Source organism: Sorex araneus, chromosome 3 (genome assembly GCF_027595985.1).
Source record: "Sorex araneus isolate mSorAra2 chromosome 3, mSorAra2.pri, whole genome shotgun sequence".
NCBI lineage: Eukaryota > Metazoa > Chordata > Mammalia > Eulipotyphla > Soricidae > Sorex > Sorex araneus.
In genome coordinates this window covers 93,793,868-93,808,547 of record NC_073304.1, presented here as the reverse complement: position 1 = coordinate 93,808,547, position 14,680 = coordinate 93,793,868, and the positions used below count along the sequence as shown (strand labels likewise).

Genomic DNA, 14,680 nt, shown 5'->3' with positions numbered 1-14,680 from the left:
TTGGACAAAATTTACTTTGGAGCAGAGTTGTTTTGTGTTCAGTCCAGGATCCAGAGAAGCGTCGCCTATATGCCTTCTGCTCTCTTCCTCCTCTCCCTGGCCTGGAACTGGCCCACAACTCCCTCGCTTCTCTAAGGCATTGATCCTTTGATGAGTTTAGTCAGTTACACCGCCAAGCAACCCACAGTTTGAATTGTCCTCCCTTATGGTTGAGGTTCTAAGGGATCTTGAACATATTTTTCTCTGTTTCTCTTACTCAGTTGGATGATTTGCCTGAAAACTCACCAATCAACATAGTGCAGACTCCAATTCCCATTACAACCTCAGTTCCTAAACGTGCAAAAAGTCAGAAGAAGAAAGCGTTAGCAGCAGCCCTTGCCACAGCTCAAGAATATTCTGAAATAAGTATGGAGCAAAAAAAATTACAGGTATGGATTCATTTATATGAACCAGTATCAGTTTACTTGGTAGGCTTGGACCATTGGTTGAAAAAGTGAGTCATCATAAATTACCACATTTTCATCCTATAGCAAAAAACAACAAACGTTCTGATTGTTGCTTTGCAGGAAGCTTTATCAAAGGCTGCTGGAAAGAAGAATAAAACACCTGTTCAGCTAGATTTGGGGGACATGTTGGCAGCTCTGGAAAAGCAGCAGCAAGCCATGAAAGCACGGCAGATCACGAACACCAGGCCTCTGTCTTACACAGGTAAGCCCGCCAGAGAATTTGCTATTAGGCTTGGCTCATGTATTTTGGATATTGCTAACCTGAATTGTATTTAAAAGCAAGAATCCAGAGTGTAGCTCCTCACCACCTCTGACCCGTGGCCCGGGAAGCCTCTGTTGTCGTGCTGCATGGCCTGCTGCCACACCCCCACCCCACTGCCCTCCCTCCCGCTCGGCCTTCCTGAAGGGGAATCATCCTTTAGAGCAGACACCGTTGCTCCAAACCTTCTGGGGGCTCCTCCTGTCACAGGGGGTAAAGCCAGACCCAGGGGCTCTCTCACCCACTACCCTTCCTGCCTTCCCTGGCCCTTCTCCCGCACGGACTGCTCTGGTCAGTTTAGCTCCCCCTGCTGTTAATGCCATGGACTTGCCCGACGTAGTGCTGACTTTCTCCTTGCTCTTTCATGCTCCGGGGAGTCTTCGGCTCTCAGTATTGGTTGTTCTTTCAGGTCCTCTGTTGAAAAGGCAGTGGATTGTGTTTTGAGCAACCAAGATGTTTTCCTTCAAAGTTTGAATTAGAAATCATAAATAGGACCAGGGAATGTAGCTCAGCAGTGGGTTCCCGGGATTGATACCACCAAAATGTCCTAAGTAATTTGATTCTACCTCTCTTAAATTATCCATTTGAAAGCAAATGGGAAACTTAGGAGCTTTGATAAAGTTGCGTATGTGTGGGTGAGAGAAAATGATTTTGGCTTTTTACCCACACAGTAATTTGTATTTTATCTAATCTCACAGCAGCTCTAATGTGCTCCATTGTCTCTTTTTATAGTCTGGAGAGGATGAGGGATAAGATAAAAGAAAGGGAAAGACTCCAGTGTAAGCTCTGGTGCTGGAGAAAAATTGAATTGTCTCTTTTTGCTGTTCTTGCTGCTTTTCTTGCAACAGCAAAGTAACATTAATACTTTGCTGCAACATCATGTAACTTTAGTCCATCTTATAAAGCATTTAAGCTTATGGTTAGTTGCCCATTTGGAATGAACATTAATTCTAAGAAGCCGTTGGTTAAAGCATTAGTGGGGGACTGGACCCTGGCATAGAAGGGTAGAGCACGTGCAAGGCCTTCATGTGCACCCCCCTCCCTCCCAGCCTCCTGAGCAGCACTGGGTGTGGCCCCAGTGGCCTCCTGAAAGCACTGGGGTTATGTAACGTTATTGGTAGAACCCAGAAGTGCCAGCCATGAGCACCGTACTGTCAGGCCGATGTCTCCTGATGCCACTGGCAGTGTCTCAGCCCCCACATCTCACCCCGTGCTGGTGTGGCTCCTGTTTGAAAAAACAAGGTAGTGCAAGCAGAGTGTGTCAGTTATAATATCTCAATAGATATTAAGTATTATGGGAAGAGATAATCCTGCATATTTTGAATGGCTTAATGTTACAACTTTGACTCTTCTAGAAAATGTTTATATATGTGTGTGTACATATATATGTATATAATATATATGTGTAAGTACATGTAGAGCAGGGTGTTAGGAAATTGTAGAATGTTATTAAGATGTTATTGTGATCTGGTTTGGGAGATTGGCTTATACACAATTGGCTTATATATAGTTGTTTAGGGAAGAGCAGAGTTTATGAAGAGAATGAAGTATATTGACAGACAGATACAAGGAGGGTCTTAGAAATGACTTCATGTAAGATAGCATTTGGATTGGCTTTGAATGGGAGTAGGATTCTTGATGGATAGACTGTCTAATCTTTCACCAGTACTTGTTTTGGAAAGTGTTTATTGGGCAGGCATTAACCTTCTTGAGAAGTCCAAGAGAAAAATGAGGCCGTAGACATGAAAGAAGGATTGTAAGGTAGAGACAATCCCAGAATGATTCCAGTCTTACTTGGAGGAGGGTTGTGATAGTGAGAAAGACTGTGATCATATTGGACAAGATAAGGATCCTGGAAAAAGTATTTCATTTAGAGAATTAGATGTCTTGCCTTGTATTTGAAGTGTTTCTTATGGAGATCTGGTTATTTATTTATTTTTTATATATTTAGGGTCTCCCAATCAGTGTGCAAGGTTTGGGGGCCACTCATGGTGGTATTTGGCCAACCAGCCTGGTAGTTGGGTGCTGGGAGGTGGTTTTTCCAGGGGCCCTGGGAAACTTGGGGTTTCCAGGACTGTAATCTGTGAAGCTCGGGACGCCTTGTGGAAGCAGAGATTGAAGCCAGGTCAGGTAAGTGCTCTAACAACCCTGCAACTCTGCTTTCTCTCTAATTCTCATTGCTTGTTCCTACGTAGACATTTACTTGTTCATTCATTTGTTGACCAACAACTCCATTGAGAAGCGGGTAAAAGTAGGGCTTGGAGAGATAATACACTGGGTAAGGTGCTCTCATGGCTAACCCAAATTAGAGCCCCAACAGCCCTTTGAGCTCATCAGGAGTAAACCCTAAGCACAGCCAGGTGGAAAAACCGGGGGTGGGAGGAAAGGTAAAGAAAAGGGGGAAGCTAACTTCATCTGTCCTCAGTGTAGCTGTGGAAATAGGAATGATTGTCATGGAAAGAAAACTTGGGGGAAAAGGTAATTAGGGATAAAAGCTGTGGAATATTCAGGCTTAAGGCTCGAAGAAGAAATCAGAAACAAGGAGAGTGCAATATCACAAACATTAAGGCATGGATTGAGGGAGAAGCTGTTGCCTCTGAAAATCACTGGAGTAAAGATTCAGAGCATTAAAATGTGGTAGCCGTGGTGGTACATGCCACCTTGACACTGGTGGTGGGAACCGGTGATGGGGAAGAATTGACTGTGTAACATGTTGGCTTTGGAGCTGCAGTTTGTGTTAATTAAACTGCATTGAAGTGTTAGTCACCGGTGGTACGTGCTGGCTTGTTAACAAGGAGGGAAAGGCAGCTTAAGGGGAAGGCCAGAAAAGAATTTTGCTGGTTGGCCGTTATTCTCTGAGGGGTGGAGGTGGTTGGTTTCAGTGCTCAGGGCATCCCTGCAGCTCTCGTTGTCCTTCCATAGGGAGGCAGTTTCTCCAGGGCTGCTGGGACTGTTCTGTGCCTGGCGTCAAGTTCAGGCTCCTGCTGAGCACGCACGCCAGCTGTTTGTGCCGTCTTCCAGCCTGGTTTGCCTTTTCCTTTTCTTCCCTGAGATATAAGCTTGTTGGGAACCGACTCAGTTCTAGAGGCACTTGAAAGGTGCAAGAGGAAAGGAATAGGAGATCAGTCCAGATGTGGGCGAAGGGCAGCATAGACTGGGGCCAGGAACTACAGAGGCTTTTGGGGTTTTTGCTTTGTATGTGAGAGGCCCATTTGATCCCCAGCTCCATATGGGCCTGCCTCACTATCGCTGGAGACCCCAGAGTGCAGAGCTCGGAATAACCCTCAGAGCGCCACTGGTTGTGGCGACAGAACCTAAGAAAAAACAGAGTAGAGGATGGACAAGAATTGAGTGCTGAAAGTAGGTAAAGGGAGATACGTGATACCTTATAGTACTTGAACCACAAATCATAATGACCAAAATCTGAGGAGGGAGGGAGGGGAGAGAGAGAGGGAGGGAGGGAAGAGAGAGAGGGAGGGAGGGAGGGAGGGAGGGAGGGAGGGAGGGAGGGAGGGAGGGAAGAGGGAGAGAGAGATGTCCTAGAACTGTGTGGGCATAAAAGGAGGAAAATTGGGGACATTGGTAGTAGAAAATGTATGTTGGTGAAGGGATGGATGTTGGAACATTTTATGACTGAAACTCATTTATGGACAACTTATAGATCGATGAGCCTTGGACAGTAGTAAGGATTCCTATTGTCTCCTCTTTGGGGGCCTTTACATTTATATTGGACGGTCTGCTCGGGAGATAGCAGGAAAACAGCTCTGCTTAAGTAAGAAGATTGAGCGTAGAGAGAGCTTTCCGACTGTCGAGGGTTGGAACTAACAGGAGAAAGAGTATCAGTTAGGCATGAATAATTGCTCTGTGGTATTGAGAATGGCCCAGAGGGGGAGTCATAATTCTCTACTGACAGAGAGAAATTCGGAGAAAGATGCAAAAGGAAAGGAATAGAAGAGCGAAGTTGGGTGGGACCAGGGGGATGATCATTGTGTGGCACATTTAATAGGAATAAGGAGAGTTACGGGTTTGGACGATTCAGAGTGTAATGGTCCTGGCTGGGAACCAGATGCAAGAACTACCGTGCTTTGCGGATGCTATAGTAGACTGTTCTGATTGGGGGCCTCTAAGTTAGCGGTGCTTTATTTTAGGAAGGCAAGAAAGATGGATAAAGGCTATCTGAGGGACACTGTATAGCCATGATGTTCTGTGGCATCTGTTTTTTCCCGTGAGAAGATACGGTTCTTATTACTAGAAATTTTGGAAGTTTTTGGTGGTGACTATAATAGTGTGACTAATGTTCGTGTTTGTTTCCAGTGGTTACTGCAGCTTCGTTTCACACTAAAGATTCTGCCAATCGAAAGCCTTTGGCCAAAGGTCAGGCCTGTTTGACATCCTTTAATTCTTTGGACATTACTTCCTCTTCGAAAGCAAAAAAGGGGAAAGAGAAGGATATTGCAAAACTAAAACGGCCCACAGCACTTAAAAAGGTAAGCCAAAATCTGTGTATATTTATTTTTCAAAATAACTTTGTTTTGTGAAAGTAGTTGTGGCATTTTAGCAGAATTCTGTGGAATGGTTACAGTCATGCAGCTTTATGAGAATCAGTTCATACGAGGCTGGGGGAGTCATCAGCATCAAGTACCATTCTGTGTTGAATAAGATCCTGGAGAATGAATTCTTAAAAAACATAACAGGAAACATTGGATCTAGTTCCCAAGAGAGCTCAACCAGCTAAGAGTCTCTCGCACTGTTGGGAGCCCCTCCTGCATGCACAGCACCACCGGGTGTGGCCCAAGACACGAACCCTAACAGTTCGAAATCCTGGATTTAAGTAATGTGTTAGGTATTTGCAGGCAGGTAGTTTTCGTCCTCATCTTGCCTGTCTGTAAGTCTGGAATAATAACTCTCTTACTCTCCCCTCACTGTTGTTATAGGAGGTGCAGAAAGAGGTATTCTGTCCAAATAATTGAAAACTACAAAATGTCAATCTAATGTGACTGTATGACCTAGTTTCTAAATCTTTCATGGTACATTTTATTATTGTTATTTATTCTAGTATGTTACCCAGGATTTGAAGTTTTAAAGAATTGCTTAGGGATGTAATAGATGAGTTTTGACAGTTACCGGTTTGGGGTGTTTTGGTTTTGGTTTTTGGTTTTGGGGGATTTTTTTTTTTTTGACAGTTGTAGGGTTCTTTGGTTCTGTTGTGGTTTCAGTTTGATTTTTGGGTCACATCCTGTAGTGCTCAGGGTTTACTCCTGGCTCTGTGCTCAGAGGTCAGTCCTGGTGGACTATGGGATACTGGGGGTCGAATCCAGGTCAGCTGTATGCAAGGCAAGGGCCCTACCACTGTAGTAGTGCCTACGTTCATTTGTTCTTTCAGCCACAGTGTCTGTGTTAAATCAACAATTTTGCCAGTTGAATACTATTGTAGCCAACTAAACATACCCATATTTGAATGAAATACCGTAACTATGTAAGAGTGAATATTTTATCATTTGGCTTAAAGAATGATCAGTAATTAAAGACTGGCAATGACTTTTAGGTTATTTTGAAAGAAAGAGAGGAAAAGAAGGGTCGTCTGACTGTGGACCATAATCTTATGGGACCTGAGGAAGCAGTAGAAATGCACTTAGATTTTATTGATGATTTGCCGCAGGAAATTGTTTCCCAGGAAGGTAAGTTCATCCTGTTGCTTCTTTGCACAGAATGGCTGAGTATTTCATTTGGTAAGTAGGGTATCAATCTTTCTGTTCCTAAGAGGATCGGTTTCATATTTTTAAAAAATTGTGGTTTTGAGTGGTTTCTTTTGAAGATGCTTCCTTTTCTTATTTTAAATTTTTATTGTGGTTTAGGTAAAAAGATTACAGTAGCGTTAATGTTTGCGGTTTTGATGTTAAAGTTACTGCACCTTTACCACCACTACAGTGCCCAAGACCCGCCACTCTCCTTTAAAAAAAAATACATTCAAAAAAGCTTATGTCCGTATTTACAATAGTACAACACTATTGTTTTATGCTTGACGTGCTGTTACTCCGTGCCCACCAGATGCCAGGATCCATTCGTTATCTCCAGGTCCCTTTTCTCTGCACCCCCTCAAGCACCCTCAGTTCAGTTTCTTCTGCTTGATCTCGCCTGTTTCCACAGGGGATTGTCTAAAATTCTTGCTTTGTTTCTTCAGACTCACGCATGAGTGAAATCATCTGGAGTTTGTCTTCTTCATTCTTACCGAAGATGAAACAAAATGAGCAAGGAGGCAGGTGCAGTTTATAGTAGGCCTAGGTACCATTTTTGAGACTGAAGTCCTGAGTTTTCCCGACTCCTTATAATAATGACCTCACCAGCATGTGAAATCTCATCTGTAATTTTACACACAAAAAATTTACGTGTTGTCTTATTCAGAGCACTATTAACTGTCTTTGCAGGGCTGTTTTTCTTTGAGTCTTTCTTGTTGATCTTTGTAATGAACCTTATTTTCTTACCATTTCTTGCCCCCTTCTGCATCATTGTTGTTGTGATGACAGGAGTAGGGTATGGGTTGCACACGTACCTAAGTTTGGCTGTGGTACTCACCAAGGGTTATAGCTGGCACACTTGGCTCGCTGCTTATTGTGTTTATGCTCTTCTTTATAAAATTTTCACTCAGTGGTTTAATTATGAATTGTGTTGTTTGTATTACATCCATCTTCCCAATACTATTAATAATAGCTTAATGCCTCTCTAAGTCTGACTCCACACCCACCAGAGTCGCTGCTTCTCTTTACCAGTGTCCCAGCAACCCTGTCCCATCCACTCCCTGGCCCCCTTTGGGTTTGTACTCTTATTTATGGTGCTTGCCAGGACTCTCACTCTTAGTGGAGACACACAAGTTGTGGTTGTGACACTCACATATGTACTTACAGAGATTGTACTTCCTGCCTTTGTGCTTACTTGTGCATATAGTTGTGGTGCTGGCTGAGTATGCACCTTTTCTTGTGGTGTTCACACACACCTGGCTGTGGTGTGGCCAAAAACCCCTTGTGCTGACAGGGCAGGCGGCCAGGATCAAGTAGCAGAGCTGCCCTGTGAGTGTGGGACATCGGGGATTTGTATTTATGGCCACACACTTGCAAGGCAGGAGCCCCGAAGCCACTGCACTCATTCTACGGGCCCCTTTATTGATTTTCTTGCCTCTGTGAGATGAATAAATAGGCCACACTGAAGAATCACAAAGCCCAGTGCTGTGCAGAGTCCAGCTGGTCGGTTAGATTCGGTTGCCTTTAAGGAGTTAGCATGTAGGATTCTTGGTGGGACTTGTGCAGAACTGTGTGTTCTGTCAAAGCTGTTGTGGAAGAAAGGTTTTTAAGAGCAACCTCATTTTCTTTTTCTGCAGCCATATGTTTATTCCTCAATCTTTTGCAAAATAAAAAAATCACATCTAATTTACCCACAGACTGTTAGTATTCCATTGTGTTTCAAAAAATGAATTTACTTTCAGCTAAAACAGGCTTGTTGTTTTGTATTTTTTTTTGGTGGTGCCTGAAATCACATGCAGAAGGGCTGTTGTCAGGTCAAATAGCAGAGCTGCCAGAATTGTGCTGAGTGCATGTGGGAATTGGGGATTTGAACTGATGACCATGTGCTTGCAGGGGTGCGGGGGGGGGGGGGGGGGTTGCTTTCAGCCACTGTGCTGTTCCTCTAGGCTAAAATAGACTTTGTTGGGATTTCCCCTAACTGAATTAAATATGAAGGCTTGTTAGTATCTTGGTGTATCTGTCTGTCCATTCAGCAACTGTTTATTAGATACCTACCTCGTGTATTTTGGTAACTAGGGGCGGGGTGGAGAGGATGAAATGTAATAAAACCAAAATAACACTGCAGTAAGACTGGGCCTGCTGCAAAAAGCTTACAGTTCAGTGGGGAGATCTTTTTAAAAATGTGTGTAATTTGCTAACTCATGGCCTAGATACAAATATTAGCTTTTTAGGAAGGAAGCAGGAATTGAAGGAAGTCGCAAGGCAGAGATAGCATCTGAATGAGCAGCTGCCTGAGCACAGAAGCAGAGCCCGAAGGAGAAAGAGGCAGAGGAGTGGCTGGACAAGGAGGGAACTGGAAAGTAGAAGTCATCACCCGCAGCAACACCGGGAATGTCTATATACTGCGGATGTGTGACATCATTTGTTATTGATTTTGGATTTTTTTCCCCATCATTTTTAATTTGTTCTCCTCTGACTCACTTCACATAACATGATGCCCTCCAGTTCCAATACACATTGTAGCAAAAAAGATTTCCTTTTTTCTTACAGTTGCCTTATGTTTCATTGTGTTTTATACCACAGTTTATAAATGCATTCATCTTTTGTTAGACATTTGGGTTGTTTGTATAGCCTGGCATTGCGTTTAATGCTGCTTTAATAAAGGTGCACATACATTTTTTTTCAAATGAATGGTTTATTTTTTTTTGGTCAGGAAGTGGGAGTCAATGGGTCATGTGAAAGCTCTATTTGTACTTTTTTAAAGAAGTCGAGATACTGTTTTCTGCAGAGGCTGAACCAGAAGATATTCTCTCCTCCCCCCCTTTTTTTAATTGAATCACCATGTGGAAAGTTACAAAGCTTTCAGGCTTAAGTCTCAGTTATACAATTATCGAACACCCATCCCTTCACCAGTGCACATATTCCACCACCAAGAACCCCAGTATACCTCCCCTCCCACCCCACCCCATCTGTGTAGCTGATAATTTTCACTTTACTTTCTCTTTACCTTGATTACATTCAATATTTCCACAAAAAACTCACTATTATTATTTAGAGTTTCCCCCCCAAAATCAGACCTTCTGAAAAGGAAGCATTTGATAAATTTGTTTTCCACTGCTGAGAATAAAGAGATATGAGGATTTCTGTATTTTAGTAACTAAGTCCAAGGAAATTTCTGCCAGAAATTGCATCATTGCAAGCTTGTACCTCTCTTTAGTGGTCCTTATAAGATGGTGGTTGCCACGCCTTCTCCCCCCCCCCCAGAAAGGAAAAGCTGAGAGAGAAAAACCTTTCCCCTTGTGGGGCAGCCTGGGGCCGTGGCTTAGTTCACAGTCTAGAGACATTTCTGCAAGAAGCTGCTGGTATCAAAAGTAGTTTAGCTGGCCTCTGGGATCATGGTCATCCAGCAATGGAGAGGCTGCACATGGGCGGCCACTAGGGTCGTATCTCGGTGGAGAGCCTTCCCCCCACCCTTTTTAAGGTATATATATTTAAAAGTATAGGAAAATTTCGATTTTTGTAGCGTATAAGAAATGTTTGTGAAATGAGTAATGCCCAGTTTGTTAAGTTCTGGAGAATTTGAAAGTGATATAAATGACAACTGACACCCGAAATTTTGATGAATATAGAGCTTTTCAGCACTTTAGGTTCCTAAATTATTTGTTGTTTCCCCACATCTCTGCAGATACTGGACTGAGCATGCCCAGTGATACTTCACTCTCTCCAGCAAGTCAGAATTCTCCATACTGTATGACACCCGTGTCACAAGGCTCTCCAGCGAGTTCTGGGATAGGGAGTCCAATGGCATCTTCGACAATAACCAAAATCCACAGCAAGAGATTTAGAGAGTAAGTTTTATTCTTAGTCCTTACAAAGTTTGGTAGTTTGAACTTTCTCTCTTTCTTTGACTGTCACACCTGGCAGTGCTCAGGGATTACTCTTGGCTTTCTGCTCATGGGTCACTCCTGGCAGGGCTCAGGGGCCAATGTGGGGTCAAACCGAAGTCAGCCACATGCAAGGCAAACACCCTGTTATCGCCCCAGCCCCTTCTGTCAACTGTCAGTATTCATGTGAAAGTGATTTGATGGTTACGTACTCTTTATGTTGGATAGTAATTTTTCCCTGGAAATTTGTCTCATGCATAAAATGCTATATTGTGAGGGTTTTTTCCCCTACAAGTGTTTTTTTGTTTTATTTTATTGGCTCTTCTAAAAACCTCTTAGTTAGCAAGTTTCTAAAATTCAATATATGGAGTGAGTCTATTACATAACATTTTAAACAGGCTTTTTTGTTTTTGCTGTTGTTGTTTGGGATCAGACCTAGGACTTGTACATACAAGCTGTCCTCTTGAACCACGCCCCTGACCTGGTCTAAGTGTTAAGATGCCCGTCTACCTGGGGCCAGAGAAATAGCTCAGCTGTAGAGCACTTGCCTTGTATATGTGAGGCACTGGGTTCAGTTCCCCACCTGGCAAAAATGCTAAGATGCTAAGTAAACTCATGAAAATTTCCATCTAGAAGAGAGAAGGCTAGAGGGTCAGGGCTAGGTGGATGTGAAATGGGATAAAGGGAAATGCAGACTCTGAGTGGTGCACACCTAAAGGTAATGTTGACATGTAGTGATGCTTCAGTAAAAAATATCCTTAAAAAAAGCAAAAAAAAAAATAGTTTGTGAAGAAAAATAAGTGGACAGTTTTTGCTGTGAAGGATTTGCTAATTTTTAACATCTTTATAGATTAATTGCACCTTTAAAAATGACATAAAAAAAACCCAGGAGTGAAATCTATGTGAAATCTGTTAGATCTTTGAATCCAGACCACATTAATAGTTTGTTCTGTTCTTTTTCTTTATACCATTGTTTTTGAGCAACTGCTTTTTACTTAGATTTGGGAAGTTAATTAAATGTCAAATAACAGATGTGGAGCAAATGAAACGCTTGGAGAATAAAATGCTGCATATGTATGAAATAACAGCTTGAAAGAATCAAAGAAGTTGCATTTTGATATATCTTAATTGCATTCTTTAGTTTTGTATATACATTCTATTATGATAGTTAATTTTTCTCGAAGTTTATTCAATTAATAATAGTACTTCTTCTGAAGAAGTGTCATACTCTTAAATTTTTTTCAAACCTGTTTTTGCACTCGAGAAGGGTATGCTTATATTTTTCCACAATATAATGTTATTTAGAAATGAAAATTTAACAGCTTGGCTATTCCTTTATTAGAAATAGAACCAGTTTTTCTAAGTACCTGGCTCCTGATAGAGGGATGAGAAGTAGCCAAGTAGAGCATGCAAAGAATTTAGTAAATTTGACTGACTTCGTATCCTGAAATGAAGTACTATAGTGGTATTATAGTTACTTTCTTCCTGTTTTCTGCATTTTCTGAGTTAAACATGAACTCACAGCCTCATTCTATTCCTTTGCCTAATGTAAAAGCATATGATATTTTTGTCTATTTTTTGGATATTAAACTGAGGGCCTCATAAATGTAAAATGTATTCTGACATTGAACCTCATCCATGTCCACATGTGGTTTTTAATTTAAGGCATCTTTCATTTTGGTTTGATTACTGAATTCATTCTGCATAACCATAATATTTTCAGAGTTAAAAGAACCCTTTTTCTTTTTCAATTTTATACATTTTATTTTCATAAAGTAGTTCACAATAGTTCATTACAGATAATATTCAAACACCCACCCCACCAGCGAGCATCATCCCACCAAATAAGAGGGAAGTGTGTGAAGGTTGTTGTATTTCATTCCGAAGTCATTTAAGCCCATATAGAAGAGAATACAAACAAGTATGTTAAAACCAAACAAATGTGTACCTTAGGTACATCAGTGGGCTAGAGTATAAGAAGTTGCGTGGCCACAAATGTGGCTGCATGCTCCAGGAAATACTGCATCACTCTCTTCTGGGAACTTTATTTTATAATCTCTGGGTTTTGCCCATTGATGAGATTACATGGTTCTGGTGGCAGTTTGTGGGTATGAGTACCAAGCTACTGGAAAATGGGGGATCTGGGTGGAGGAGGCCCATTTGAGCAGGCTTGGAGATCTCAGCCACGGGTCCCGCATACCTGGGTTCCTCTTTTGGTTCCCTCATGGGTGAGGCTCGTTTGAGTGTGTGGAGAGTGGCCTTGAGCATGGCTGTGGCTGGGTTCTGGAAGCTTTTGGCTGCCAGGGCTCTGCTTGGGGCAAGGAGGGAGACTCAAACCCGCCCCCACTCTGAAGTGCCCCAGTGAAGACAACCTGGCGCAGGGTCAGGAGATTCTGCGAGAGCTAGAAGAACCTTTACTAATGGGGTCATCTTATTTATTTTTATGGTATACTCCCTATAACTTTCATCCCTTTGGGGCCTCCCAAGTAGCCCAGGGAGCCTATAATAGTCCCATTGGGTTTCTCAGTTCAGTGCTCAGACCCAGCAGTGCTAGGGCTCACTAGCTATACATGCAGGGGTGCTCTGGGGACCTGGGGGGTTGCCATGCTATGCATGGATTGAACTCAGGTCCCTGACTCTGGGGCTGTCTTATTTTCTCAGCCTCTTATTTTATGATTGAGGAAGACAGTGCCCAGATGCTGACTTATTTAAGCATGTAGGATGAATGTCAGGTAGCATCTGTGAAATTATATTTTTCTATCACAGTTATAGCCTGCAAGCTACCCATGGCATATTCGATATGCCAAAAACAGTAACGATAGGTTTCATTCTCCTGACCCTGAAAGAGCCTCCAATCGTTGGGAAAGATGAATAAGGAGAGGTTGCTAAAATCTCAGGGCTGAATGTTATAGAGATGTTACTGGTGCCCGCTCGAGTAAATCGATGAACAACAGGATGACAGTGATACAGTGATATTACAATTTAGTGTTTGTTGGGATGAAATAACTATATACACACACATTTACCAAACATTTTATATATATTTTTTGGTTGTAATTTTTGGGGTTTGCTTTGTTCTTTTTAGCTGCACCCAGTGGTGCTCAGGGCTTCCTCTGGCTCTGTGCTCATGAATCATACCTGGCAGGGCTTGGGTGATCATCTGGGATGCTGAGGCTTGAACCTAGGTCTGCCACATGCAAGGCAAGCTCCTTACCCTCTGTACTATCACTCCAACATTTTATCTATTTTTCAACTGCAGGCTAACATTTGATTCATATTCTTAGGAATTCTGGTGTAATTCAGAGGAATTGTCTTGTTTTTCTAAGTATAAGATTTTAAAGAATGAGCAGGTGTATTTTTTCTAAGACATTTCACAGTTAAATAAAAATAAATTAGCATGCACTTAGCTCTTTTTTATTTTCTTTACAGATATTGTAACCAGGTTCTTTGCAAAGAGATTGATGAATGTGTGACTCTTCTTCTCCAAGAGCTTGTGAGTTTCCAGGAACGCATCTACCAAAAGGATCCTGCAAGAGCAAAAGCAAGGCGACGACTAGTTATGGGCCTGAGAGAGGTCACCAAACATATGAAGTTAAATAAAATCAAATGTGTTATAATTTCTCCAAACTGTGAAAAAATTCAATCAAAAGGTATGAACATTTTTCCTTTGATGCATTTGGACATTTAGCCTAATTGTAAGACATACAGTGGCTTTGTGTTTTTATTTTTAGGCCACACCCGGCAGTGCTGAGGAGCAGCTTCAGTTCAGGGTGGGGGGTTGCTCTCAGTGTAGGTCTGGGGACCATGTGGTGCTGGCTTGGATTGAGCCCACGTCTCCTGTGCGCAGAATATGTGCTCAGCTTCTGTGAACTTTCTCTAGCCCAAGGAGTAGTGAATTTTAGATTAGAAACATACTAGAAACGTGAGATACCAATTAACCATTTCTTAGTAGGATCTAACTATATAACAAAATATTGAGCATAAGGAAGGAAAATGAAGTCTTTGGTACCTGAAATTAAGTAGTAAAATTGAGGTTGGATTGTAAAGAAAACCCCATCTGTGAACATTAGTGGAGGATTTAAGTTAACCTACCTACGAAGCGTGCACTAGTAATGTTTATTTCTTTAGCCAGGACACACAAAGTACTTTGTGTTTTATCAGGAAGTGTGTGTGTGTGTGTGTGTGTGTGTGTGTGTGTGTGTGTGTACTTTGTGTTTTATCAGGAAGTGTGTGTGTGTGTGTACTTTGTGTTTTATCAGGAACTGTGTGTGTGTGTACTTTGTGTTTTATCAGGAA

The 14,680-nt window shown here is 42.1% G+C and overlaps 1 protein-coding gene across 2 annotated transcripts in view; it reads left to right on the top strand.

Moving 5' to 3' along the window:
• Window positions 1-14,680, top strand: part of SECISBP2L (SECIS binding protein 2 like) — a 69,322-nt gene that overhangs the window by 39,639 nt on the left and 15,003 nt on the right. For both annotated transcript variants that reach the window (XM_055130499.1, XM_055130498.1), the window contains 6 exons: window positions 261-428; window positions 567-708; window positions 5,080-5,252; window positions 6,311-6,443; window positions 10,186-10,348; window positions 13,814-14,034. In XM_055130499.1, coding sequence (XP_054986474.1) covers window positions 261-428; window positions 567-708; window positions 5,080-5,252; window positions 6,311-6,443; window positions 10,186-10,348; window positions 13,814-14,034 — 1,000 coding nt within the window. The remainder of the gene's footprint in view (window positions 1-260; window positions 429-566; window positions 709-5,079; window positions 5,253-6,310; window positions 6,444-10,185; window positions 10,349-13,813; window positions 14,035-14,680) is intronic.